The 27,162-nt window shown below is 43.8% G+C and overlaps 1 protein-coding gene, 7 non-coding genes and 4 pseudogenes across 12 annotated transcripts in view; 11 read left to right on the forward strand and 1 right to left on the reverse strand.

Annotated features, from left to right (window-relative positions):
- LOC125712168 (uncharacterized) overlaps positions 1–2,215 on the forward strand; it is a 95,507-nt gene extending 93,292 nt beyond the window's left edge. For 4 of the 5 annotated variants that reach the window (XM_048981948.1, XM_048981966.1, XM_048981957.1 and 1 more), the window contains exons 5-6: positions 291–425; positions 1,849–2,215. In XM_048981948.1, coding sequence (XP_048837905.1) covers positions 291–425; positions 1,849–2,072 — 359 coding nt within the window. In that variant the 3' untranslated portion in view covers positions 2,073–2,215. The remainder of the gene's footprint in view (positions 1–290; positions 426–1,848) is intronic. The other variant, XM_048981940.1, reaches the window with a different exon arrangement.
- Positions 2,216–10,995: 8,780 nt separating this feature from the next.
- On the reverse strand, positions 10,996–11,078 carry trnal-uaa (transfer RNA leucine (anticodon UAA)). The gene has a single exon. It is a non-coding gene; the product is annotated as a tRNA-Leu (tRNA).
- A 4,157-nt stretch (positions 11,079–15,235) lies between these two features.
- Positions 15,236–15,354, forward strand: LOC125734761 (5S ribosomal RNA). Its single transcript, XR_007394064.1, has one exon. It is a non-coding gene; the product is annotated as a 5S ribosomal RNA (ribosomal RNA).
- Positions 15,355–16,432: 1,078 nt separating this feature from the next.
- Positions 16,433–16,551, forward strand: LOC125733392 (5S ribosomal RNA). Its single transcript, XR_007392739.1, has one exon. It is a non-coding gene; the product is annotated as a 5S ribosomal RNA (ribosomal RNA).
- Positions 16,552–17,628: 1,077 nt separating this feature from the next.
- Positions 17,629–17,747, forward strand: LOC125732232 (5S ribosomal RNA; annotated as a pseudogene).
- Positions 17,748–18,821: 1,074 nt separating this feature from the next.
- On the forward strand, positions 18,822–18,940 carry LOC125732650 (5S ribosomal RNA). Its single transcript, XR_007392024.1, has one exon. It is a non-coding gene; the product is annotated as a 5S ribosomal RNA (ribosomal RNA).
- Positions 18,941–20,057: 1,117 nt separating this feature from the next.
- LOC125732164 (5S ribosomal RNA) lies at positions 20,058–20,176 on the forward strand (annotated as a pseudogene).
- A 1,081-nt stretch (positions 20,177–21,257) lies between these two features.
- LOC125732258 (5S ribosomal RNA) lies at positions 21,258–21,376 on the forward strand (annotated as a pseudogene).
- A 1,082-nt stretch (positions 21,377–22,458) lies between these two features.
- LOC125735392 (5S ribosomal RNA) lies at positions 22,459–22,577 on the forward strand. The gene has a single exon (XR_007394688.1). It is a non-coding gene; the product is annotated as a 5S ribosomal RNA (ribosomal RNA).
- Positions 22,578–23,657: 1,080 nt separating this feature from the next.
- LOC125732260 (5S ribosomal RNA) lies at positions 23,658–23,776 on the forward strand (annotated as a pseudogene).
- A 1,082-nt stretch (positions 23,777–24,858) lies between these two features.
- On the forward strand, positions 24,859–24,977 carry LOC125735393 (5S ribosomal RNA). Its single transcript, XR_007394689.1, has one exon. It is a non-coding gene; the product is annotated as a 5S ribosomal RNA (ribosomal RNA).
- Positions 24,978–26,056: 1,079 nt separating this feature from the next.
- On the forward strand, positions 26,057–26,175 carry LOC125733807 (5S ribosomal RNA). The gene has a single exon (XR_007393143.1). It is a non-coding gene; the product is annotated as a 5S ribosomal RNA (ribosomal RNA).
- The last annotated feature ends 987 nt before the right edge of the window (positions 26,176–27,162 follow it).

Genomic DNA, 27,162 nt, shown 5'->3' on the forward strand with positions numbered 1-27,162 from the left:
TCAGGTGCCATGATGAAGAGATAATCAGTGTTGTTCACTTCACCTGTCAGTGATCATAATGTTATACCTGATCGGTGTATATGCTTAGCATCTTGCACCTAATGATACCAAGCCTGTCACTCTGGTTTTAATCATGGTTCTGGTTTCTTGAGATTTGCCTGCCTCTGCCTGTTTACTGACTATGATTCAGCTGTATATTTTGGATTTTTCTGCATATTTAATAAAATAATAGTTTACTGCATTTGCATCCACCTCCAGCATCTGCTCTGAATGTTGATTATTTTCCACAGAACCATCAGCAGAGGAGATACTTCCTCCTACCGAAAGGAATGAAATGCCGCCACCACCGTCCAAGAGACATAAACCACTACCATTAGATGATACATCACCGTCAGTAGTCAGTACTGTGAGGCCTTCATCCAAAGGTGAACTCTCTACTCTTTTGTTTGTATTTGCGGAGGTACTGTCAGTGTCTGAATTAAACTAGAAATGGCTAAATGTTGTAGCAGCCAAATTGCTTTAAATGAATGCTTTGCTGCCAAACTGTTGTTGTCCCAAGCAGCTCTACATTATTCTGCCCTGTCTGAAAATCACAATTCTCAGAAATCCCTCTGTACCATTTGATGGGGCTAATTGGTTGTTGCTCGACTCTATAAGCTGCTTGAAGTGGGACTAGTAACAGTAACTGTTCTAATAAATGAAACATTAGTAATAACTAGCCCCTATATCAACCACCTGTCCTGGCTGTTCACAGGGTGCTGGAGCAATTCAGTGTGAATGACTGGATAACTTACAGCATTACTCATAATGTAGAAGCAACTCAACTTCAAGTAGCTTTAATATAATTTTCTTGTTACCAAAGCTAATATAGCTAAAGCGGTACATATTAGTACTTGTATGATGGTTGTACAGTATACCAAAAACATTATAATTCTGTGTAAACCATAAATAACAGAATACAATAATTTGCAAATCTCAACCTATGTTCAATTGAATACAATACAAACACAAAATATTTAGTGTTTATACTGATGAACCTGATTTTGATACCTGCAAAATGCTTAAAAAAAGTTGGGACAGGGGCATGTTTACCTTTGTATTACATCACCTTTTCTTTTACCAACACTCAGTGAGCCTTTGGGAATTGTTGAAGTTTTGAACAAGAAATTCTTTCCTATTCATACTTGATACATGACTTCAGTTGCTCAACAAACTAAGGTCTCTGTTGTTGTATTTTGGGTTTCATAATTTTCACACATTTTCAAAGGGTGACAGGTGTGGTCTGCAGGCAGGCCAGTTTAGATCCAGCGCTCTTTTACCAGCAAGCCACACTGTTGTAACACGTGCAGAATATGGCTTGGCATTGTCTTGCTGGAATAAGCAATAACGTCTCTGAAAAATACATATGGATGGCGGCATATTTTGCATTCAACATTAAAGGTACTTTCACATGCCATGAGTGCTAACACACCAAGTGGTAACCACTGTGCTATCCTTGCTTGTGAAGAACTGAGCCTTTCTTTTGTATTCAGTTGAATGTCGGTTGCATTCTGTTTTTATTTATGTTTTACACAGCATCCCAGTTTTTTGAAATCAGGGTTGTAATGTCTTATATAATTACTATACACACTATATACAATACTAATACTATACTAGATGGATTTATCTAGTGGATCTTTAATGTTCATAAGAAGATACATACTGTTGTTTCTTCTTAAAATTTGACAATATAATTCTATTCCTAGGTAAATGCAAAGAATTTTACTTGCTGCATGTATGCTGATATAGAATTTAGCAAATTATATCTGATTTACAGCATTACTAATTAGTTTTTCTTACCACTTTAAGGTAAAGTGACCCAAAAGAAGAGACCCTGGCAGCAGACAGAGGTGCAGGCAGTGGAGAGGCACATGAATCGGTTCATCATATCTGGTATTGTGCCAGCAAAGAGCGATTGCGAGAGGTGTTTAAGAGCGGAACCAGAAGCTCTTAAGCAAAGAAACTGGGAGAACTTGAAATTCTATGTGTATAATCGCATCACGGCCTACAAAAGGGAAATTCAACGTAAATAGGGTTAAAGTTACGAATTCTCTGGTATGGCTTTTTGTTTCCGTTTGCCAGTGATTTGGAAAAGTTCCTGTTTTAAAACTCAGTCAACAGGAATTTATTTGCTTTTAGATTCATTTGACTTCATTTGGTGAGTTTGTGAAGTTGAATTCCTAAAAAGTTGCAAATTTTGTAGTTTAAATTTAAGCTTAATGTCATGGCAGTTCTTGACCGTTTGATGTTATATATATATATATAACGTATATATATATATATATATATAACGTCAAACGGTCAAGAACTGCCATGACATTAAGCTTAAATTTAAACTACAAAATTTGCAACTTTTTAGGAATTCAACTTCACAAACTCACCAAATGAAGTCAAATGAATCTAAAAGCAAATAAATTCCTGTTGACTGAGTTTTAAAACAGGAACAGGAATAATTTTTGGCTATTATTTTATATATATATATATATATATATATATATATATATATATATATATATATATATATATATATATATATATATATATATAAAATAATAGCCAAAAATGCCAATGATTTTGACAGGTTTCTGTTTTATATTAGGAAAGCCTATCTGAAAAATCAGGCAACAGGAATTTGATTGCTTTAGATTCATTTGACTTAATTTGATGAGTTTGTTTGTGAAGGTGAACTCATTAAAAGTTGCAGATTTTGCAATGTTAATGTCGCGTTCAGTGTCGTGTTGTGTGGAGTTCAATCTGTGTCTTATTATAATGGAAGTGTGGTGGAATTTACCACCAGAAGTCCAATCTTCTCTACACCCAACAATATGTAATAAACCAACATGTTGTATTCAATAATGGGGACCTTCAAAAGAGAGTTTTTTGAGCCTGGGGGGTTGGGGGGATGTATGTTAATAACCATGCAGATGTGTTTACCCTGCCATTGAGTTTTGCTAAATCATTGACTTTTACACTTGTTAGATTTAGAATATGTAAGGAATAATTGACCGTTGAATTATTAGAAAATAATTTCTCCGCTTCACGTCGTGGCCGCATTACCACCTTGGGTGTGCATTATTTTCTAATAATTCAACGGTCCGGAGTCAATTATTCCGCTTATACTACGGTTGCCACACCTCAAGACATCGATCAGATGATATATTTCAAGGGATTCGTCCGGTTTTTCTACTTAAATCGCTATTGTGAGTAGGATTATTTCTTCCGCATCTGTCATGTTGTTGTTTTTGTTAGTCCTGTGTGCTGTATAGGTACTGTATGCTAATTTCCGTTATTACAGTTAACTATGCGAAGTGATATGGAACTGTAATGCGGTCAAGAGAGCTACCTGGAACTACATTCGCCGTTCGTTTATCTGAAAATAATTGCACACCTCAGAACGTTCGTCAGCCAATCAGATTCAAGCATTCAACGGTCCCGTAGTATAAATATTTTTAATTGCCTACAGTTAAACAATAGGACAGAGGACACAAAAGAACTCCTCATTTGTTAGAGAAACATAGCAATTAAGTATTTATAATTTCTTACTATGAGTAGCTAAAATATTTCACAGTACTGTGATTGAGTAGTAGATAGCTGATGCTGGATGGTTGACTGGTTAAAAAATATTTAGAATGGCTGTAAAACTGGAAAGTAAAGGTTTAAAGGTTTGACTTCTTTGGGTCTGATCCTTTGTAAGTGAATGTAGCCTTTAACTGCTTCACCTATTAATGTTCACTTCAATCACACTGATATTCTTAACAACCCTAGGTTTTCAGTCATAACTAAATGTCTTAACTATTATTTTGGACAGTTATTTAATATGATTAATCACTCAGAGGAAACTTCAGGGTTACACGAGACTGAGGAAAACTTTGTCTATGCTGATGTGTTGGAGGAACACGGTTTACTTACCACAAACATTTGGCGTTTAATTTCAGTATGTATAAAATACATGGCTGGAAACATATAACAATAGACTGTAGAGTGAAAGGAGAAAAACATTGTGATGTGTGTTGAATGCATATGCATATATAATATAATAATTTATCTGAGGATTGCCTTCATATAGGTGCTCATCAATTAGTAACAATTATAGTTGCAATGTCCCCACTAATCAAGGAGGAATTTGTGTGAATTATGCAAATCAGGTCCCCACTAAATATATTGGAATTTGTGTGAATAATGCAAATACTATGTAAACGAGGTCCCCATTAGTGATATTCACCAGATTTTTCATAAGTCCCCATAGAGTTTGGTCAAAACATTACTTCATCAATTCAGATATTTGAAGTCGTGTATAAGCTAACAAAGCTATGGTTAGTATGCCTGATTTTTTTCTTATTTCTAGAACCTGTAGAAAGGGTGGTCCCCGCAAGTGATGATCAAAAAGCTGGTCCCCATACAACATGGAAACCAGTATGTGTGTGTGTGTGTGTGTGTGTGTGTCCTCGGAAAGATTTAAAAGATTAGGGCAGTATTTACCGTTTCGTCAGTGTGTTTTTTTTTTTTTTGCAAAATGATGGGTAGCGGCGTGAGAGAGGTCGACTTTGATCACCGTTTAGAACTCCCGTTTACGGCTATAATCGCAGGGGCAAGTTCTTCGGGGAAAACCTATTTCACTAAAGAAATGCTTTTAAATCAGAGTCACTGTTTCATAGGGGGCCCCGTTAAAAAAATTGTGTGGTGTTTCGCTTCCCATCAGCCGCTTTATGATGAACTACGCGATCGGATCAGCGAAATTGAATTTATACAAGGGCTTCCCAAAAGCTGGGAGGACGAGGAGCGCTTCCCCTCAGGCTCCTTGATAATCATCGATGATTTGATGGACAGCGCGTCCGAAAACAAACTCGTGGCAGAAGCTTTCACGAGGTTCAGACATCACCGTCAAATCTCGGTCATCTACCTGGTGCAGAACGTATTTCACCAGGGCAAGTACAGCAGGACTATAGCCCTAAATACGACTTATTATTGTCTGTTTAAGAATGTGCGAGACAGAATGCAAATCAAAGTTTTAGCTCAGCAAATGTTTCCTTGGCAGAAAAAGTTTTTTCTAGATGCCTACCATGAGGCCACAGGGCCCGCGCACGGCTATTTATTGGTCGATTTGAGAGCCACGTGCCCAGAAGAGTTCCGACTCAGGACCGGATTATTACCGGGGTCGTTACCCATCGTCTTTCTACCGGCGAGCCATTGATTTATCACTACTAAGCTATGTCCGAACATCTCAGGAAACACCTGCCGACCCTTAAAGTTTTACAGAGGACGAGGGGGGTGAAACGTAAAAAGATTCTTACGGCTGACCCATCTAACGACATAATTTTGGCTCTCTCCGAAATCTGTCTCAATCTCATAAGAGGTCGCATACCTTTAACCGTAGCTCAATTTACCAAACTCAAGAAACAGAAAAGATTGATTAAACTTTTCGCATGTAAGAAAAACAGCGTCGCTAGGAAACGCGTGGCAATTCTTCAAAAAGGAGGATTCTTATTACCGCTCTTATCAGTGGCTCTGCCATTCGTTACAAGCCTGTTTGCCGGTAAGACGGCTAACTAGCCTTTTCCAGCAACATGAGCCAAGTCAAGAAAATGTTTATGCTCAGCCCCCAGCAACTGCGTACGCTGACCCAGAGGGCGACCCCGCATACCATCGGGGAATCGGCCCTGGGTGAACTCGAACACCAGATGCAGGGTTTAATAAATCAGCCGGCTATGCATCTGGATGAAAAAGTGAAGAGATACAACCAATTGCTACAGAGGTATCTGAATCTAGCCCGAAAAGAGGAAAATCAGGGGCGAGAAATTGTCCTTACAGAGCGGAAAGAAAAAACGGGCGAGGAGGAGGAGGGGAGACAGCCTGACGGCGGCGGCGCGACTGGGGACAAATCTGTACAGGAAGTTACCCAGCAAGTGGCGCCTAGGGCTAGAAAGAACGTGGGGTACATCTTGCATAAACTGCTCGATTCCGACGGGGCGGTACGTTGGACCCAGTCGGGTGAACTCATCATCAGAGATAGACCCATTAAAGGTTCCCATATTTTAGATTTGATGAAAACTTTATCGCAGCCTAAATCCCACGCCGGCGGATATCCTAAAGGCTGGGAACCCTTTTTAAACGTGATATCAGAATTAAACATCCCCCTCACGAGCGTGGGTAACATCCAAGCCAGGAAAGCCCTAAGTCATCTTAAAGATTACGGCGGAAGGGATCCCCCGCCTCCCTCCTCCCCTCCTGTGAAACAGAACCTCGGGAGACGTAGAAAACGTATTGTTGACGACTCACCACCACCGCTTGAGGGAACCCCTCACACAGCGCGCGATTCCTCCCCAGAATATCGTTTATGGCCTTTAAAGGGTACTCCTTATGCTCCGTGGATAGATTACAACGATTAAGTGTTTTATATACGTGTGTGAAAAAGAATTAAAACGCCTGTAACGCGTCGGTTAATAAAATGTAAAATTTATTGAATAAAGGGTGTCACGTTTTTATTTTTTCCCCAACATGAATCTAACAAGCATAACAATCTTTAAATAGTTTTAACGAACATACATTTTGCGGCTTTGAAAGTTTATCGGCATTAACACGGCTAATACACTTGTGATATTTCTTGATAAACTCGGATACTAGAGCGTCGTTTTTCCTCAAGTCGTCAGAGTACAACATCATAGTCTCTTGAAATGAAAGTCCCTTGAAGCGCCGGTAGAGGAAAAAGGCGACGTGGGCCCCGCACGCGGAAGAAAAGTCATGTTGAACTTGACGCGTATTATACCTTATTTCGGTAGCGTGCCTCCCCAAGAAGCTCATAAAACTCTTTGGGTAGTAAGGGGAATCGGGGGGATAACCGTAAGAATCAAAGAAGGAGGCTTTACCCTCTTGGGGCTCCAAAATTATCCCGATCCAGTGTTCACCCTCTCTATTCTGGTCATGCGTGTTTGCGACCAGAAAAGCGGGCCTGGTCTCTATGCGGGTGGGTAATAAATCGCTAGGCCACACGCCTCCAAAAGCATCCCCCAGCAGGGGCCGTAAAACGCATTCCAGCTGGTGAGTGTTCATGATGATGATGATGATTAAAAGTCCACCAGAACCTGTCTCTTGGCGTTTATTTCAATCACGCTGTCGAAGCAGGCGTAGACGATGAGACTCATGGTTCGAGGTAGTGGGGCTCTGAACCTTAAATCCAGACGGCACGTGCCGCTGATGGCGGGTGACAGGGCACCGCCGTCCAGCTCGTCGTCTCGGGAGAGATTGAGAGCAAATAGCGAGTATCCGTTTTCAAAATCCTCGCGGTTGATGCATAAGGGCGAATCCTTTAAATGCCTGTTTGTAGCCAGGAAAAGGTTGTAAAACTCTCTGACCGACTGCCTCGCTCTAAAATCAGGCTGGAACGGTTTGCTGGGTATGTGTCGCCCGTTGACTGAGAGGCTCAGAAATTCCAGGTCACAATGCTGAAACCTGAACGGGTTTCTGTTTCGCGTGCCCACGAACGCGGCGTGGTCCACGATCCCCAAAACGATGTAGCGCGGTAAGTTGCCCAGGAAGAGGTTGTCCTGCGGGCAAACCCGCGATTGTGCGGGCAGCGTATAATTTTTAACGACTACCCTGCTTATAGGGTACAGGGCGTTTGCTTTCATGAGAGCGGCCGAGTGACCCAGTGACACCGCCGGGGAGACCTCCACTTTTTTCACAAACAGGCTGGCCCTCAGTATTTTCAGCTCGTAATCGGTGTCATTTCTACACATGAGACTAAAGTCGCTTTTAGCCTTTACAAACTTTAAGCGTATATCCACGTTGTTTAACAGCATTCGTTCGCTGAAAAAAATATCGGCGTGTATAGGACCCATCAGAGAAAACTCCTGAGAGTTTCTACAGAAGGCGGCTCGCTTCTGTAACCCCACGTTGGGGCCCTGCGCTGAGACGTCCACGCTATCCAAGTCGCCCCCGACGTCTTTGTACCAGAGCCCTGCCGAAAACTGACTCTCTAGCGTATCCATAGAAAAATTGAGCAGGGTCTCTATGACTGACCTATAGGGGTGCGTGGCCGACGAAGAACTGATCAGGACGTCGTTCAGACTCACATCCAGCTGGGAGAATATGCCGTTTAGCGGGTACTGTATAATACCGCAGGGGTCGGCGTCAAGCAGGGGGGCTCCATCGGCCCTAACGATCTTGAGCCTTAGATATAGCAGTGTAGAGTTGAGGTCCACATAGAAATTGCCCGACCCCGGTATTAGGAAATCCAAAACATCCTGATCGGTAATGGAATTTAATGGGTTGATTTCTACATAATTGGTCTGATCTATGGATAATTGCGTCATAGGGGCCGCAAACAGGTCCAATTCAGATTTGGTACATTCAGCCGAGAGCCGGTGAGCTAGAGCCATTCTTGTTTACGCTGCGTTTTCTCTCTCTTAAAATATGTCCCCGGGGGGTTTCCTGTTTCTCTTGGCGGATGGAGACTTGGGAATCCTGACGCCTCTGCCAGATTTTTTTTTCTTTTTTTTTTTATGACCTTGCAGCAGGGCTAGAGGTGCTTGGGGTCTCTTTCTACTCCCCCTCCGAGAGAGGAACAGCAGACCCGACCCTTCCTGCTTGGGGTCACCTGTGTTTGTAAAACGGCCGCTGACTACAGAGCTGACTAGATCCGATCCTATTCCTTTGACCGCCGATTTCAAATGAGGTTTCGCTATATCGACCCCACGCTTAAGAAAGGGTAAAACGAATCTAAAAGCCCTACTGAGCATGGACCCCAACCCACGCCCGTACATCACGGGGCTCCCCGCAAAACCGGGGAGCCCATGTCCCGCCTGACTGGTGTAATACGTAATAAATCTCTGTGGATTGTGGTAAGCCATTGTTTTCTTTTTTTTTTAAACGGGGCGAAAGTGTAGCTTGACGATCGTTTTTCCGTAGGAGAAATTAATCAGAGTATTCTGATCGTTCTTTATCTCGATATGCAAATTCTGTAGGCTCTGCTTGTTCACCGGTACGTACTGCAGCTTGTGGAACGGCAAAGTGACTACGTCGCCGAACGCACCGTCTATTTTAACGGTTCTGAGGAGCGGGACTACAAATTCCCCCACGTGCTGCGGTTCCACGATGTTACAGTAGACGTACATATTGTAGAATCCCGCGTGAATGTCGCCCGGGTAGGGTGAGGTCGACCCGCTACCTCCTCCTAGGTTATACCACTGACCCGGCTCAAAGCCCAGCATGTAGGCCAGAGTAGGTTTAAATTGGATCTTGTATTTATGGTTTCCCGTCATATTAACCCTTCGTGTAATCTCGCTGTATGAGAAGGAAACTTCGGTACCTAATTTTTTTAACGTAGCGTTGATTTCTGTCACAATCTGTTTCAGAGATTCATAATAGCCCACTTTAATTTTCCGAGGAAAAAGGTAAGGTAGGTCCACTAAAGGATCGGCCTCTCTCTTTGCCTCCGCCTCCGTATCCCGCAATTCAAAAGTATTATCCGGGTGTGTAACATTTCGCCACGTGTAACAATACATGATTTCAGCCAGAGCTACTTCGTAAGGCCCCCGTAGCTCTATAGGTCGCGAGAGCATCACGGTGTAATCCGAACTCTGGTTATCGGGGAAGATGGAGAGACAAGAGTTTGACGGTAGCGTGAGGTAAAAAGAGGGGCGGGCGTCCATTTTCTTTTTTTTCTTTTTTTTCTCTTTTTTAAAAAATTAAACCTGTATCAAGTCCGACCGCGGTATCCACGAATCGAACCTCGAGGGCCAACCCTGCCAATGTACTAAAATCCACTTTTTCCCCTTTCTGTCGGTCTTTGAGCCTATAACCTTCTCGACCTTGAACGCGCGTCTCGGAGATATTTTGACTTTCTGCAGCTCCGCTTCATAGAATGTTCCCTCGAGTATTTCACCGCTCACGTCCCTCAATTTATATACCGGTGGGGATCTGGGTACACGTTCGCATATGACAAAGTACTCGTCCGTAAATGTCTGCTCGTACTTTTTGTCAAATATCTGACTGTGCTTGGAGACTCTCACAGTGTCCCCTATGTTAAACTTAAAACGTGGCCGTGTGCTTTTTTTCTTCAGGGGACCGTATAGATTATCAAATACTAGATGAGCATTATCGGGCCTGACCTCGGCAGGTTTCATTTTAATAGCGCTGTGAAATGACTGGTTGTACCCCTTTATTAGATCGTCCAACACGTCCACATATCGCCGGGTGTTTTTAGCCGTAAAGTACCTGTACATCCTCTCTTTTAACGTTCGATTAAATCTCTCTACGATGGAAGCTTTAAGTTCACTAGCCGTAGTGAAATGGGTGATTTTATGAGTTTTTAAAAGTTTCTGAAAAGTCCCATTTAAAAACTCCTTACCGGCATCCGTCTGTAGCTTGAGGGGGACGCCCCCCTCGGTTAAAATAGAATCAAAGGCCTGGGTTACAGCCGCCCCAGTCTTGTTTCTTAACGCGCGAGCATAGGCTTTTTTAGAAAAAACATCAATCACAGTAAGGAGGTATTTTAACCCGTCGTTGTACGTGGCCAGCCCTTGCATGTCGCATAAATCGGCCTGCCACTGATACATGGCTCTCGGAACAAACACTCTGTTCCTGGGGAAATTCTTTTTAACCGGTTTATGTAAAGTATAACTGTCTTGCATAGACAGCCAGTCTCTGATGTCATCAGCAGCCACTTTTTTCCCCGTATCTTGCTGCACGGCTCTCTGCAGTCTGGAGACACCTCCGTATGACCCCGGTTGGCTGGGGTCATAGTACGAACTGCTCAAGACGCGAGCTGTAGTCTTGGCAACAGACATGCTTTTCACACACTGAGTGGGGGGAGAGCGGGGTGCGGCGTTTTATAGCTGACTGTGGATGGGGGTTGTTAGGAGACTGAGTGAACATCAGTGAAATTTTTGTGTGTTTTTTCTACATTTAACCCATATTGTGTAGTTTGTTTTTTAATTATTATTGTTTTACAAAAGAGTTTAGCTGGGGTGGGGATCAAACCCACGCGGACATACGTCCATTGGATCTTAAGTCCAACGCCTTAACCACTCGGCCACCCTGCTCAGCATTTTTACTCGTTATTTACAAAGACTATTACAACGGTATTCAAGTTTTAATTTTTTTTTATTTTTGAAATTAGTGAAAGATATATATATATATTTTAAAAAAAAGCTGGTATACAATTTGTGAAGGTTACATTTTCAAAATGCAGGTATACATTTAGTTACAGCCGTGACAGTTGTTGAGGTAGATTAGCGATGTCACATGCAGTAAAGTGGATATAGTGGCTTTTTCAACGATACATGTATGTAGAGTAGAAAGCATCTGATTAACATCGATAGGCTGCTTATCATGAAATTTAGAGGTGACTACATCTACTATTAAAGCGTAAAATACAAAAATGTGATTACAGTCAAATTCATTGTCAGGAATACAAGATAGACAAGCGCGTATGAGACTTTCGGGGGAATGTCTTTCTCCCTCTGACATCAGTTGAGTAAGTAAATCCATCCCCCGCTGATAATTTTCTCCGACTTGAGAAATCTCAAATAACACTCTATGAAAGCAGCAACAAGCATAATCATCCCGACAATCGCTTTTATCAATAGCACGCAACAATAGTGGACTAACTTTTTCTAAAAAAACATTTAACATAAACCGCCGTAAGGGTCTGCTGATACCGTTCCCCATCACAAGATGCTTTTTGTTTTAGTCTCGGGCCTCCCAACGAGTCAGAAATTCTTCTTCCAGGATCTGCTTAAACGCTGGGTTCTGTTCAAACAGATCTTGTTCCAGTCGAGTGATTTCCACCATGCCGTTGCGGGCCTCACGCAGATCGTACAGGATAGCTTCCACTGCCCCCTCCAACCTGCCGGCGGCCGCTCGGATGCCCAGGGTCGATAGAACGTGGGTCAAGGCGGGTGTCAGCCGATCGGTCCAGAGGTCACGCAACACAGAGTCAAAGTGTATGTAAAAGTAATTTCTACCTGGGGGAAACAAACAAGGGTGTTGTCTCTGACTGGGGTGATCCACCTCGCAGCCGAAGCAGTTTCTCTCTTGATGCTTCCTGATGACTGAGGTTAAAAGGCCCACTATCATAGCCTTAATACAAGTCAGCATCCCACGGCAGAGAGCCGGTCTGGAGAGAAGCGTGCAGATCTCAGGCGTCGGAGGGTCCTCTCCAGGATCAGAGGCCGGTGATGATGGGGGGGGTTGGAAGGAGCTCCCCGGGATCAGAGGTCAAGGTTGCTGCTGGAGCCTCATTGTCCCCGCTTTCACCGTCGCTATAATTTGCTGCTGCTGCTGCCATGATGTTTGTGAAAAGGGGTTGTAACAGAGTCCACTTTATATAGCGACGGCGGGTGAGGGGGTGAGGGGGGTCCTTACGGCGTAGGTTTTGTCATCTCTTGCATCTGCTTACGCCCCCGACTCTCCTTAAACATCGCTTGGTAGTAACCAGACTTTTCTTGAATCATCTGCATCCAAATCACAAACGGTATTCTCAGGCCAAAACAGTCGTATTTAGGCCACTGCCATATATTCACCATTCTCTTGTCCAGCTCCCCGGTCACGTCCCACTTCATAATGGTGGTACGCTGTTTACGAGCATCTCTATAGTGCATCTCCATTCTTCCAGTCTCGACCTCAAGGTCGGGGTCGGTGCTCTCCTCCATCATCGGGGTAACGACAGTCTTCAAGTTTCCCCATTCCGTTTCGGAAAAAGTCACCAGATACGGGTCGTCTTTCGGGGGGTCTGGGCCGTCTCCGGTGACCTGAAAGACGCGCAGTTCCTCCGCAACGTTGTCAAAGAGGCAGACCAGTTTATTCCCGTTGGGCAGCTCCCAGATAGCCCTCGGGTCTTCCGACGGTCGCATCATAGGTACCCGTCTACGTGCCGTATGAATCTTCCTGGGAGCCCCCGGAGGCTGCATAATGGCCTCCTGCTCCTGTTGAGTCTTAGAAGGTGAGGTTGAATCTTTCATTTCGGAAGTCCCAGACATGTCTGTATTTTTTGAAAAGATAGAGTTGGCCCTGCAGCGCGAAGCTCCCTATATTCTACACGGCCTGCTCGTGGGGGCGTGGTACGGATGAAGATGATGCCTCTAGGAGGAGGAAAAGGCCCCCCGCTCGACGTAATACAATTTAATTGTCTCTGTCACCCCATATCTGCACGGTCATGTATGACAAACAAAACTATAAACAGAATTTACTGGCGGGGAAATTGTCAGACTTGATGTATGACCAGGTGGTACGGCCTTGATGATGCTACTCGTGCCTGTGTAAGAAAATTATCTGTAATTTGGGACGTATGTGAAAACAAAACTTTAAACAGAATTTACTGGAGGGCAAAAGTGTCAGACTCGATGTATGGCCCGCGTGGCCGGGTAGGGGGGCGCCTCGATGGCCAGGTGGCACGGCCCTGCAGAATTTACTGGCGGACAAATTGACAGACTCGATGTATGTCTCGACTTATGACCTTTACAAATTGGCGCCATACGCCGATGTGATACAAACGCTCGCGTGAGGAAAAAACACACGGTCAAAACTAGCGCCGAGCGTTTTTATTGGACGATAGACCCTGCACCTCCTCCTCTCATTCTTTGCTCCAACTTTACCATTTTATCCCACAGTCTCTCACAGTTTCTCTCAGACTCGCGCAGCAGCACGCCTCTCAGCTCTCCCGCATCGCTCTCTCCGAGGATTATCCAAAGCCGTGCGGACCTTTCCGCGCTACCGCACCAGTATGTGAATAAGTCCTTTGCTGATTCTCCGAAGCCCGGGGACCTTACCACGCTACCGCACACCGTACGCTCGCGCTCCATCAGGTAACCCAGCCACGCTCACTCCCGCCCGCGCACCACAAAATAATAATAATAATAACTTATTCAAATAACACACGCTCATAAGCACTCTCATCAATATCATTTTTAAAATAATACACACTCATAAGCACTCTCCTCAATATCATTTTAAAATAATAAACATTTAAAATAAGCATTTAAAATAATAAATAATTAAATCCAAATACCATTGCAGCACTAACACAACCAACCCAGGCCCCCTAAGCCACAATCATTTAAAATAATAAATAAATAATTAAATACAAATACCATTGCAGCAGTTACACAACCAACCCCCGGGGAAGAAGACAAAAAAAATATTTAAATAAATAATTAAATCCACATGCTATTGCGTCAGTTACACAACCAAGCTCAACCCACCAAAACATAAGCTCCGCCCACTGAACTTTTGAACGTGACCTTTGACCCGACCTGTCATTTTGACGAAAGCGGTATTGCATCTCTCTCTGCTGTAAGCTGTTCGTGCCTTTATTCCACCAGGGCGCGATCTTCTCACAAACTTGAAAACTGTCACTCCCCATTCACGTTTTACAACTTATTGTTAATGATAAAGAGACAGCTTTTTACACACAGTTTTAAACAAAGTACTGATATTATTCCTCTTCAACTGACCGCTTTGTTTTCTATGCAAAAACCACTTCGCCACAGAAGACTCGATATTATTGGCATAGCAAGTTCTGCTCTTCTCCTTTCAAAACTTGCTAAAAGCTGTATTTAAAAGAACAGATTGGCCGGGGTAATTCACACCCTTCAATGCCAGCTTAATGTTTAGGTTAGTGGGAATCACAGAGGAATTAGGGATGGAAACTTCTTTGCTGGTGGTAGAAGCGGTCTGGTGAATTTTTAGAGAGAAGAGGCCGTCGATGTTTGAATGTAAAAAATTGTTCTGGCTGCAGCCTGCAGTATGGACTTGTTGGTGTGTGTAGCTCCCAGTGTTCTGACAGCGCGACGTTTTGGGGAAGCATGTGATTCAGCAGCTACCAGTGGCCTTCGTGCGGCGGAGATTTTGTGGCTGTTAGCGGAGTTGATAACAGAGGGTCGTTAAGAGAAGCCTGCATGCAGTAGGCAAAGGAGTAATGTTTGCCGGCGGGGGACGTGCGGCGATTAACCTGTGCGGTAGTGAAAAGGAGTTAAAAAGAAGGAAGTGTGCGGATGCGGAAAGAATGGAATAATTGTGGTAGGCTGCCGGCTGAGTAGTTTGGTGAATGTTTGGTGTGGGTCCGGCGTTGCCGATTGGATGGTGGGGCTGCAGTGTGAGTCAGATAAAAAAAAAAAAAAACATTAGTAGGATCCAATGGGACCAACTGGCATGTATAGAGGCGTGTAATGCAAAAGGGCTGTTTTTGGTAGCATCCCTCGCTTACGGCCATACCAACCTGAACACGCCCGATCTCGTCTGATCTCGGAAGCCAAGCAGGGTAGGGTCTGGTTAGTACTTGGATGGGAGACCTCCTGGGAATACCAGGTGCTGTAAGCTTTTCTCACTTTTACTTTATACAGGGGGCGCTCCACTTCACGTTTAATTTAAATCTATCACTCCCCTTCCATTTTACTATTTAATATATATATATATATTTTTCTCTCATTCATAAAGGCAGCTTTTACACACCGTTTTACTCTAAATACTTCCTGGTAATTCTAGGTGCTGTAAGCTGTTCGTGCCTTTATTCCACCAGGGCGCGATCTTCTCACAAACTTGAAAACTGTCACTCCCCATTCACGTTTTACAACTTATTGTTAATGATAAAGAGACAGCTTTTTACACACAGTTTTAAACAAAGTACTGATATTATTCCTCTTCAACTGACCGCTTTGTTTTCTATGCAAAAACCACTTCGCCACAGAAGACTCGATATTATTGGCATAGCAAGTTCTGCTCTTCTCCTTTCAAAACTTGCTAAAAGCTGTATTTAAAAGAACAGATTGGCCGGGGTAATTCACACCCTTCAATGCCAGCTTAATGTTTAGGTTAGTGGGAATCACAGAGGAATTAGGGATGGAAACTTCTTTGCTGGTGGTAGAAGCGGTCTGGTGAATTTTTAGAGAGAAGAGGCCGTCGATGTTTGAATGTAAAAAATTGTTCTGGCTGCAGCCTGCAGTATGGACTTGTTGGTGTGTGTAGCTCCCAGTGTTCTGACAGCGCGACGTTTTGGGGAAGCATGTGATTCAGCAGCTACCAGTGGCCTTCGTGCGGCGGAGATTTTGTGGCTGTTAGCGGAGTTGATAACAGAGGGTCGTTAAGAGAAGCCTGCATGCAGTAGGTAAAGGAGTAATGTTTGCCGGCGGGGGACGTGCGGCGATTAACCTGTGCGGTAGTGAAAAGGAGTTAAAAAGAAGGAAGTGTGCGGATGCGGAAAGAATGGAATAATTGTGGTAGGCTGCCGGCTGAGTAGTTTGGTGAATGTTTGGTGTGGGTCCGGCGTTGCCGATTGGATGGTGGGGCTGCAGTGTGAGTCAGATAAAAAAAAAAAAAAAACATTAGTAGGATCCAATGGGACTAACTGGCATGTATAGAGGCGTATAATGCAAAAGGGCTGTTTTTGGTAGCATCTCTCGCATACGGCCATACCACCCTGAACACGCCCGATCTCGTCTGATCTCGGAAGCTAAGCAGGGTAGGGTCTGGTTAGTACTTGGATGGGAGACCTCCTGGGAATACCTGGTGCTGTAAGCTTTTCTCACTTTTACTTTATACAGGGGGCACTCCACTTCACGATTAATTTAAATCTATCACTCCCCTTACATTTTACTATTTTATATATATCTATATATTTTTCTCTCATTCATAAAGGCAGCTTTTACACACCGTTTTACTCTAAATACTTCCTGGTAATTCTAGGTGCTGTAAGCTGTTCGTGCCTTTATTCCACCAGGGCGCGATCTTCTCACAAACTTGAAGACTGTCACTCCCCATTCACGTTTTACAACTTATTGTTAATGATAAAGAGACAGCTTTTTACACACAGTTTTAAACAAAGTACTGATATTATTCCTCTTCAACTGACCGCTTTGTTTTCTATGCAAAAACCACTTCGCCACAGAAGACTCGATATTATTGGCATAGCAAGTTCTGCTCTTCTCCTTTCAAAACTTGCTAAAAGCTGTATTTAAAAGAACAGATTGGCCGGGGTAATTCACACCCTTCAATGCCAGCTTAATGTTTAGGTTAGTGGGAATCACAGAGGAATTAGGGATGGAAACTTCTTTGCTGGTGGCAGAAGCGGTCTGGTGAATTTTTAGAGAGAAGAGGCCGTCGATGTTTCAATGTAGAAAATTGTTCTGGCTGCAGCCTGCAGTATGGACTTGTTGGCGTGTGTAGCTCCCAGTGTTCTGACAGCGTGACATTTTGGGGAAGCATGTGATTCAACAGCAACCAGTGGGCTTCGTGTGGCGGAGATTTTGTGGCTGTTAGCGGAGTTGATAACAGAGGGTCTTTAAGAGAAGCCTGCATGCGGTAGGCAAATGAGTAATGTTTGCCGGCGGGGGACGTGCGGCGATTAACCTGTTCGGTAGTGAAAAGGACTTAAAGAGAAGGAAGTGTGCGGATGCGGAAAGAATGGAATAATTGTGGTAGGCTGCCGGCTGAGTAGTTTGGTGAATGTTTGGTGTGGGTGCGGCGCTGCCGATTGGATGGTGGTGCTGCAGTGTGAGTCAGATAAAAAAAAAAAAAAACAGGAGTAGGATCCAATGGGACTAACTGGCATGTATAGAGGCGTGTAATGCAAAAGGGCTGTTTTTGTTCGCAGCTCTCGCTTATGGCCATACCACCCTGAACACGCCCGATCTCGTCAGATCTCAGAAGCCAAGCAGGATAGAGTCTGGTTAGTACTTGGATGGGAGACCTACTGGGGTTACCCTGTGCTGTAAGCTTTTCTCACTTTTACTTTATACAGGGGGCACTCCACCTCACGATTAATTTAAATCTATCACTCCCCTTCCATTTTACTATTTTATATATTTCTTTTTTCTCTCATTCATAAAGGCAGCTTTTACACACCGTTTTACTCTAAATACTTCCTGGTAATTCTAGGTGCTGTAAGCTGTTCGTGCCTTTATTCCACCAGGGCGCGATCTTCTCACAAACTTGAAGACTGTCACTCCCCATTCACGTTTTACAACTTATTGTTAATGATAAAGAGACAGCTTTTTACACACAGTTTTAAACAAAGTACTGATATTATTCCTCTTCAACTGACCGCTTTGTTTTCTATGCAAAAACCACTTCGCCACAGAAGACTCGATATTATTGGCATAGCAAGTTCTGCTCTTCTCCTTTCAAAACTTGCTAAAAACTGTATTTAAAAGAACAGATTGGCCGGGGTAATTCACACCCTTCAATGCCAGCTTAATGTTTAGGTTAGTGGGAATCACAGAGGAATTAGGGATGGAAACTTCTTTGCTGGTGGTAGAAGCGGTCTGGTGAATTTTTAGAGAGAAGAGGCCGTCGATGTTTGAATGTAGAAAATTGTTCTGGCTGCAGCCTGCAGTATGGACTTGTTGGTGTGTGTAGCTCCCAGTGTTCTGACAGCGCGACGTTTTGGGGAAGCATGTGATTCAACAGCTACCAGTGGGCTTCGTGCGGCGGAGATTTTGTGGCTGTTAGCGGAGTTGATAACAGAGGGTCGTTAAGAGAAGCCTGCATGCAGTAGGCAAATGAGTAATGTTTGCCGGCGGGGGACGTGCGGCGATTAACCTGTGCGGTAGTGTAAAGGAGTTAAAAAGAAGGAAGTGTGCGGATGCGGAAAGAATGGAATAATTGTGGTAGGCTGCCGGCTGAGTAGTTTGGTGAATGTTTGGTGTGGGTCCGGCGCTGCCGATTGGATGGTGGTGCTGCAGTGTGAGTCAGATAAAAAAAAAAAAAAAACCAGGAGTAGGATCCAATGGGACTAACTGGCATGTATAGAGGCGTGTAATGCAAAAGGGCTGTTTTTGATAGCGTCTCTCGCTTATGGCCATACCACCCTGAACACGCCCGATCTCATCCGATCTCGGAAGCCAAGCAGGGTAGGGTCTGGTTAGTACTTGGATGGGAGACCTCCTGGGAATACCAGGTGCTGTAAGCTTTTCTCACTTTTACTTTATACAGGGGGCGCTCCACTTCACGATTAATTTAAATCTATCACTCCCCTTCCATTTTACTATTTTATATATATATATACATATATATATATATATATATATATATATATATATATTTTTTTTTTCTCTCATTCATAAAGGCAGCATTTACACACCGTTTTACTCTAAATACTTCCTGGTAATTCTAGGTGCTGTAAGCTGTTCGTGCCTTTATTCCACCAGGGCGCGATCTTCTCACAAACTTGAAGACTGTCACTCCCCATTCACGTTTTACAACTTATTGTTAATGATAAAGAGACAGCTTTTTACACACAGTTTTAAACAAAGTACTGATATTATTCCTCTTCAACTGACCGCTTTGTTTTCTATGCAAAAACCACTTCGCCACAGAAGACTCGATATTATTGGCATAGCAAGTTCTGCTCTTCTCCTTTCAAAACTTGCTAAAAGCTGTATTTAAAAGAACAGATTGGCCGGGGTAATTCACACCCTTCAATGCCAGCTTAATGTTTAGGTTAGTGGGAATCACAGAGGAATTAGGGATGGAAACTTCTTTGCTGGTGGTAGAAGCGGTCTGGTGAATTTTTAGAGAGAAGAGGCCGTCGATGTTTGAATGTAAAAAATTGTTCTGGCTGCAGCCTGCAGTATGGACTTGTTGGTGTGTGTAGCTCCCAGTGTTCTGACAGCGCGACGTTTTGGGGAAGCATGTGATTCAGCAGCTACCAGTGGGCTTCGTGCGGCGGAGATTTTGTGGCTGTTAGCGGAGTTGATAACAGAAGGTCATTAAGAGAAGCCTGCATGCGGTAGGCAAAGGAGTAATGTTTGCCGGCGGGGGACGTGCGGCGATTAACCTGTGCGGTAGTGAAAAGGAGTTAAAGAGAAGGAAGTGTGCGGATGCGGAAAGAATGGAATAATTGTGGTAGGCTGCCGGCTGAGTAGTTTGGTGAATGTTTGGTGTGGTTCCGGCACTTCCGATTGGATGGTGGGGCTGCAGTGTGAGTCAGATAAAAAAAAAAAAAAAACAGGAGTAGGATCCAATGGGACTAACTGGCATGTATAGAGGCGTGTAATGCAAAAGGGCTGTTTTTGGTAGTTTTTCGCGCTCACGGCCATACCACCCTGAACACGCCCGATCTCGTCTGATCTCAGAAGCCAAGCAGGATAGAGTCTGGTTAGTACTTGGATGGGAGACCTACTGGGATTACCCTGTGCTGTAAGCTTTTCTCACTTTTACTTTATACAGGGGGCGCTCCACTTCTCGATTAATTTAAATCTATCACTCCCCTTCCATTTTACTATTTTATATATATATATTTTTTTTTTCTCTCATTCATAAAGGCAGCTTTTACACACCGTTTTACTCTAAATACTGCCTGGTAATTATAGCTACTGTAAGCTGTTTGTGCCTTTATTCCACCAGGGCGCGATCTTCTCACAAACTTGAAGACTGTCACTCCCCATTCACGTTTTACAACTTATTGTTAATGATAAAGAGACAGCTTTTTACACACAGTTTTAAACAAAGTACTGATATTATTCCTCTTCAACTGACCGCTTTGTTTTCTATGCAAAAACCACTTCGCCACGGAAGACTCGATATTATTGGCATAGCAAGTTCTGCTCTTCTCCTTTCAAAACTTGCTAAAAGCTGTATTTAAAAGAACAGATTGGCCGGGGTAATTCACACCCTTCAATGCCAGCTTAATGTTTAGGTTAGTGGGAATCACAGAGGAATTAGGGATGGAAACTTCTTTGCTGGTGGTAGAAGCGGTCTGGTGAATTTTTAGAGAGAAGAGGCCGTCGATGTTTGAATGTAGAAAATTGTTCTGGCTGCAGCCTGCAGTATGGACTTGTTGGTGTGTGTAGCTCCCAGTGTTCTGACAGCGTGACGTTTTGGGGAAGCATGTGATTCAGCAGCTACCAGTGGGCTTCGTGCGGCTGAGATTTTGTGGCTGTTAGCGGAGTTGATAATAGAGGGTCGTTAAGAGAAGCCTGCATGCGGTAGGCAAAGGAGTAATGTTTGCTGGCGGGGGACGTGCGGCGATTAACCTGTGCGGTAGTGAAAAGGAGTTAAAGAGAAGGAAGTGTGCGGATGCGGAAAGAATGGAATAATTGTGGTAGGCTGCCGGCTGAGTAGTTTGGTGAATGTTTGGTGTGGTTCCGGCACTTCCGATTGGATGGTGGGGCTGCAGTGTGAGTCAGATAAAAAAAAAAAAAAAAAACAGGAGTAGGATCCAATGGGACTAACTGGCATGTATAGAGGCGTGTAATGCAAAAGGGCTGTTTTTGGTAGTTTTTCGCGCTCATGGCCATACCACCCTGAACACGCCCGATCTCGTCCGATCTCAGAAGCCAAGCAGGATAGAGTCTGGTTAGTACTTGGATGGAAGACCTACTGGGATTACCCTGTGCTGTAAGCTTTTCTCACTTTTACTTTATACAGGGGGCGCTCCACTTCTCGATTAATTTAAATCTATCACTCCCCTTCCATTTTACTATTTTATATATATATATTTTTTTTTTCTCTCATTCATAAAGGCAGCTTTTACACACCGTTTTACTCTAAATACTGCCTGGTAATTATAGCTACTGTAAGCTGTTTGTGCCTTTATTCCACCAGGGCGCGATCTTCTCACAAACTTGAAGACTGTCACTCCCCATTCACGTTTAACAACTTATTGTTAACGATAAAGTGACAGCTTTTTACACACAGTTTTAAACAAAGTACTGATATTATTCCTCTTCAACTGACCGCTTTGTTTTCTATGCAAAAACCACTTCGCCACAGAAGACTCGATATTATTGGCATAGCAAGTTCTGCTCTTCTCCTTTCAAAACTTGCTAAAAGCTGTATTTAAAAGAACAGATTGGCCGGGGTAATTCACACCCTTCAATGCCAGCTTAATGTTTAGGTTAGTGGGAATCACAGAGGAATTAGGGATGGAAACTTCTTTGCTGGTGGTAGAAGCGGTCTGGTGAATTTTTAGAGAGAAGAGGCCGTCGATGTTTGAATGTAGAAAATTGTTCTGGCTGCAGCCTGCAGTATGGACTTGTTGGTGTGTGTAGCTCCCAGTGTTCTGACAGCGTGACGTTTTGGGGAAGCATGTGATTCAGCAGCTACCAGTGGGCTTCGTGCGGCGGAGATTTTGTGGCTGTTAGCGGAGTTGATAATAGAGGGTCGTTAAGAGAAGCCTGCATGCGGTAGGCAAAGGAGTAATGTTTGCTGGCGGGGGACGTGCGGCGATTAACCTGTGCGGTAGTGAAAAGGAGTTAAAGAGAAGGAAGTGTGCGGATGCGGAAAGAATGGAATAATTGTGGTAGGCTGCCGGCTGAGTAGTTTGGTGAATGTTTGGTGTGGGTCCGGCGTTGCCGATTGGATGGTGGGGCTGCAGTGTGAGTCAGATAAAAAAAAAAAAAAAAAACCAGGAGTAGGATCCAATGGGACCAACTGGCATGTATAGAGGCGTGTAATGCAAAAGGGCTGTTTTTGGTCGCATCTCTCGCTTATGGCCATACCACCCTGAACACGCCTGATCTTGTCTGATCTCGGAAGCTAAGCAGGGTAGGGTCTGGTTAGTACTTGGATGGGAGACCTCCTGGGAATACCAGGTGCTGTAAGCTTTTCTCACTTTTACTTTATACAGGGGGCGCTCCACTTCACGATTAATTTAAATCTATCACTCCCCTTCCATTTTACTATTTTATATATATATATATATTTTTCTCTCATTCATAAAGGCAGCTTTTACACACCGTTTTACTCTAAATACTTCCTGGTAATTCTAGGTGCTGTAAGCTGTTCGTGCCTTTATTCCACCAGGGCGCGATCTTCTCACAAACTTGAAGACTGTCACTCCCCATTCACGTTTTACAACTTATTGTTAATGATAAAGAGACAGCTTTTTACACACAGTTTTAAAGAAAGTACTGATATTATTCCTCTTCAACTGACCGCTTTGTTTTCTATGCAAAAACCACTTCGCCACAGAAGACTCGATATTATTGGCATAGCAAGTTCTGCTCTTCTCCTTTCAAAACTTGCTAAAAGCTGTATTTAAAAGAACAGATTGGCCGGGGTAATTCACACCCTTCAATGCCAGCTTAATGTTTAGGTTAGTGGGAATCACAGAGGAATTAGGGATGGAAACTTCTTTGCTGGTGGTAGAAGCGGTCTGGTGAATTTTTAGAGAGAAGAGGCCGTCGATGTTTGAATGTAGAAAATTGTTCTGGCTGCAGCCTGCAGTATGGACTTGTTGGTGTGTGTAGCTCCCAGTGTTCTGACAGCGTGACGTTTTGGGGAAGCATGTGATTCAGCAGCTACCAGTGGGCTTCGTGCGGCTGAGATTTTGTGGCTGTTAGCGGAGTTGATAATAGAGGGTCGTTAAGAGAAGCCTGCATGCGGTAGGCAAAGGAGTAATGTTTGCTGGCGGGGGACGTGCGGCGATTAACCTGTGCGGTAGTGAAAAGGAGTTAAAGAGAAGGAAGTGTGCGGATGCGGAAAGAATGGAATAATTGTGGTAGGCTGCCGGCTGAGTAGTTTGGTGAATGTTTGGTGTGGTTCCGGCACTTCCGATTGGATGGTGGGGCTGCAGTGTGAGTCAGATAAAAAAAAAAAAAAAAAACAGGAGTAGGATCCAATGGGACTAACTGGCATGTATAGAGGCGTGTAATGCAAAAGGGCTGTTTTTGGTAGTTTTTCGCGCTCATGGCCATACCACCCTGAACACGCCCGATCTCGTCCGATCTCAGAAGCCAAGCAGGATAGAGTCTGGTTAGTACTTGGATGGAAGACCTACTGGGATTACCCTGTGCTGTAAGCTTTTCTCACTTTTACTTTATACAGGGGGCGCTCCACTTCTCGATTAATTTAAATCTATCACTCCCCTTCCATTTTACTATTTTATATATATATATTTTTTTTTTCTCTCATTCATAAAGGCAGCTTTTACACACCGTTTTACTCTAAATACTGCCTGGTAATTATAGCTACTGTAAGCTGTTTGTGCCTTTATTCCACCAGGGCGCGATCTTCTCACAAACTTGAAGACTGTCACTCCCCATTCACGTTTAACAACTTATTGTTAACGATAAAGTGACAGCTTTTTACACACAGTTTTAAACAAAGTACTGATATTATTCCTCTTCAACTGACCGCTTTGTTTTCTATGCAAAAACCACTTCGCCACAGAAGACTCGATATTATTGGCATAGCAAGTTCTGCTCTTCTCCTTTCAAAACTTGCTAAAAGCTGTATTTAAAAGAACAGATTGGCCGGGGTAATTCACACCCTTCAATGCCAGCTTAATGTTTAGGTTAGTGGGAATCACAGAGGAATTAGGGATGGAAACTTCTTTGCTGGTGGTAGAAGCGGTCTGGTGAATTTTTAGAGAGAAGAGGCCGTCGATGTTTGAATGTAGAAAATTGTTCTGGCTGCAGCCTGCAGTATGGACTTGTTGGTGTGTGTAGCTCCCAGTGTTCTGACAGCGTGACGTTTTGGGGAAGCATGTGATTCAGCAGCTACCAGTGGGCTTCGTGCGGCGGAGATTTTGTGGCTGTTAGCGGAGTTGATAATAGAGGGTCGTTAAGAGAAGCCTGCATGCGGTAGGCAAAGGAGTAATGTTTGCTGGCGGGGGACGTGCGGCGATTAACCTGTGCGGTAGTGAAAAGGAGTTAAAGAGAAGGAAGTGTGCGGATGCGGAAAGAATGGAATAATTGTGGTAGGCTGCCGGCTGAGTAGTTTGGTGAATGTTTGGTGTGGGTCCGGCGTTGCCGATTGGATGGTGGGGCTGCAGTGTGAGTCAGATAAAAAAAAAAAAAAAAAACCAGGAGTAGGATCCAATGGGACCAACTGGCATGTATAGAGGCGTGTAATGCAAAAGGGCTGTTTTTGGTCGCATCTCTCGCTTATGGCCATACCACCCTGAACACGCCTGATCTTGTCTGATCTCGGAAGCTAAGCAGGGTAGGGTCTGGTTAGTACTTGGATGGGAGACCTCCTGGGAATACCAGGTGCTGTAAGCTTTTCTCACTTTTACTTTATACAGGGGGCGCTCCACTTCACGATTAATTTAAATCTATCACTCCCCTTCCATTTTACTATTTTATATATATATATATATTTTTCTCTCATTCATAAAGGCAGCTTTTACACACCGTTTTACTCTAAATACTTCCTGGTAATTCTAGGTGCTGTAAGCTGTTCGTGCCTTTATTCCACCAGGGCGCGATCTTCTCACAAACTTGAAGACTGTCACTCCCCATTCACGTTTTACAACTTATTGTTAATGATAAAGAGACAGCTTTTTACACACAGTTTTAAAGAAAGTACTGATATTATTCCTCTTCAACTGACCGCTTTGTTTTCTATGCAAAAACCACTTCGCCACAGAAGACTCGATATTATTGGCATAGCAAGTTCTGCTCTTCTCCTTTCAAAACTTGCTAAAAGCTGTATTTAAAAGAACAGATTGGCCGGGGTAATTCACACCCTTCAATGCCAGCTTAATGTTTAGGTTAGTGGGAATCACAGAGCAATTAGGGATGGAAACTTCTTTGCTGGTGGTAGAAGCGGTCTGGTGAATTTTTAGAGAGAAGAGGCCGTCGATGTTTGAATGTAGAAAATTGTTCTGGCTGCAGCCTGCAGTATGGACTTGTTGGTGTGTGTAGCTCCCAGTGTTCTGACAGCGCGACGTTTTGGGGAAGCATGTGATTCAGCAGCTACCAGTGGGCTTCGTGCGGCGGAGATTTTGTGGCTGTTAGCGGAGTTGATAACAGAGGGTCGTTAAGAGAAGCCTGCATGCAGTAGGCAAAGATGTAATGTTTGCCGGCGGGGGACGTGCGGCGATTAACCTGTGCGGTAGTGAAAAGGAGTTAAAGAGAAGGAAGTGTGCGGATGCGCAAAGAATGGAATAATTGTGGTAGGCTGCCGGCTGAGTAGTTTGGTGAATGTTTGGTGTGGGTCCGGCGCTGCCGATTGGATGGTGGTGCTGCAGTGTGAGTCAGATAAAAAAAAAAAAAAAACCAGGAGTATGATCCAATGGGACTAACTGGCATGTATAGACGCGTGTAATGCAAAAGGGCTGTTTTTGGTCACGTCTCTCGCTTATGGCCATACCACCCTGAACACGCCTGATCTCATCCGATCTCGGAAGCCAAGCAGGGTAGGGTCTGGTTAGTACTTGGATGGGAGACCTCCTGGGAATACCAGGTGCTGTAAGCTTTTCTCACTTTTACTTTATACAGGGGGCGCTCCACTTCACGATTAATTTAAATCTATCACTCCCCTTCCATTTTACTATTTTATATATATATATATTTTTCTCTCATTCATAAAGGCAGCTTTTACACACCGTTTTACTCTAAATACTTCCTGGTAATTCTAGGTGCTGTAAGCTGTTCGTGCCTTTATTCCACCAGGGCGCGATCTTCTCACAAACTTGAAGACTGTCACTCCCCATTCACGTTTTACAACTTATTGTTAATGATAAAGAGACAGCTTTTTACACACAGTTTTAAACAAAGTACTGATATTATTCCTCTTCAACTGACCGCTTTGTTTTCTATGCAAAAACCACTTCGCCACAGAAGACTCGATATTATTGGAATAGCAAGTTCTGCTCTTCTCCTTTCAAAACTTGCTAAAAGCTGTATTTAAAAGAACAGATTGGCCGGGGTAATTCACACCCTTCAATGCCAGCTTAATGTTTAGGTTAGTGGGAATCACAGAGGAATTAGGGATGGAAACTTCTTTGCTGGTGGTAGAAGCGGTCTGGTGAATTTTTAGAGAGAAGAGGCCGTCGATGTTTGAATGTAGAAAATTGTTCTGGCTGCAGCCTGCAGTATGGACTTGTTGGTGTGTGTAGCTCCCAGTGTTCTGACAGCGCGATGTTTTGGGGAAGCATGTGATTCAGCAGCTACCAGTGGGCTTCGTGCGGCGGAGATTTTGTGGCTGTTAGCGGAGTTGATAACAGAGGGTCGTTAATAGAAGCCTGCATGCAGTAGGCAAAGGAGTAATGTTTGCCGGCGGGGGACGTGCGGCGATTAACCTGTGCGGTAGTGAAAAGGAGTTAAAAAGAAGGAAGTGTGCGGATGCGGAAAGAATGGAATAATTGTGGTAGGCTGCCGGCTGAGTAGTTTGGTGAATGTTTGGTGTGGGTCCGGCGCTGCCGATTGGATGGTGGGGCTGCAGTGTGAGTCAGATAAAAAA

Source organism: Brienomyrus brachyistius, chromosome 2 (assembly GCF_023856365.1).
Source record: "Brienomyrus brachyistius isolate T26 chromosome 2, BBRACH_0.4, whole genome shotgun sequence".
NCBI lineage: Eukaryota > Metazoa > Chordata > Actinopteri > Osteoglossiformes > Mormyridae > Brienomyrus > Brienomyrus brachyistius.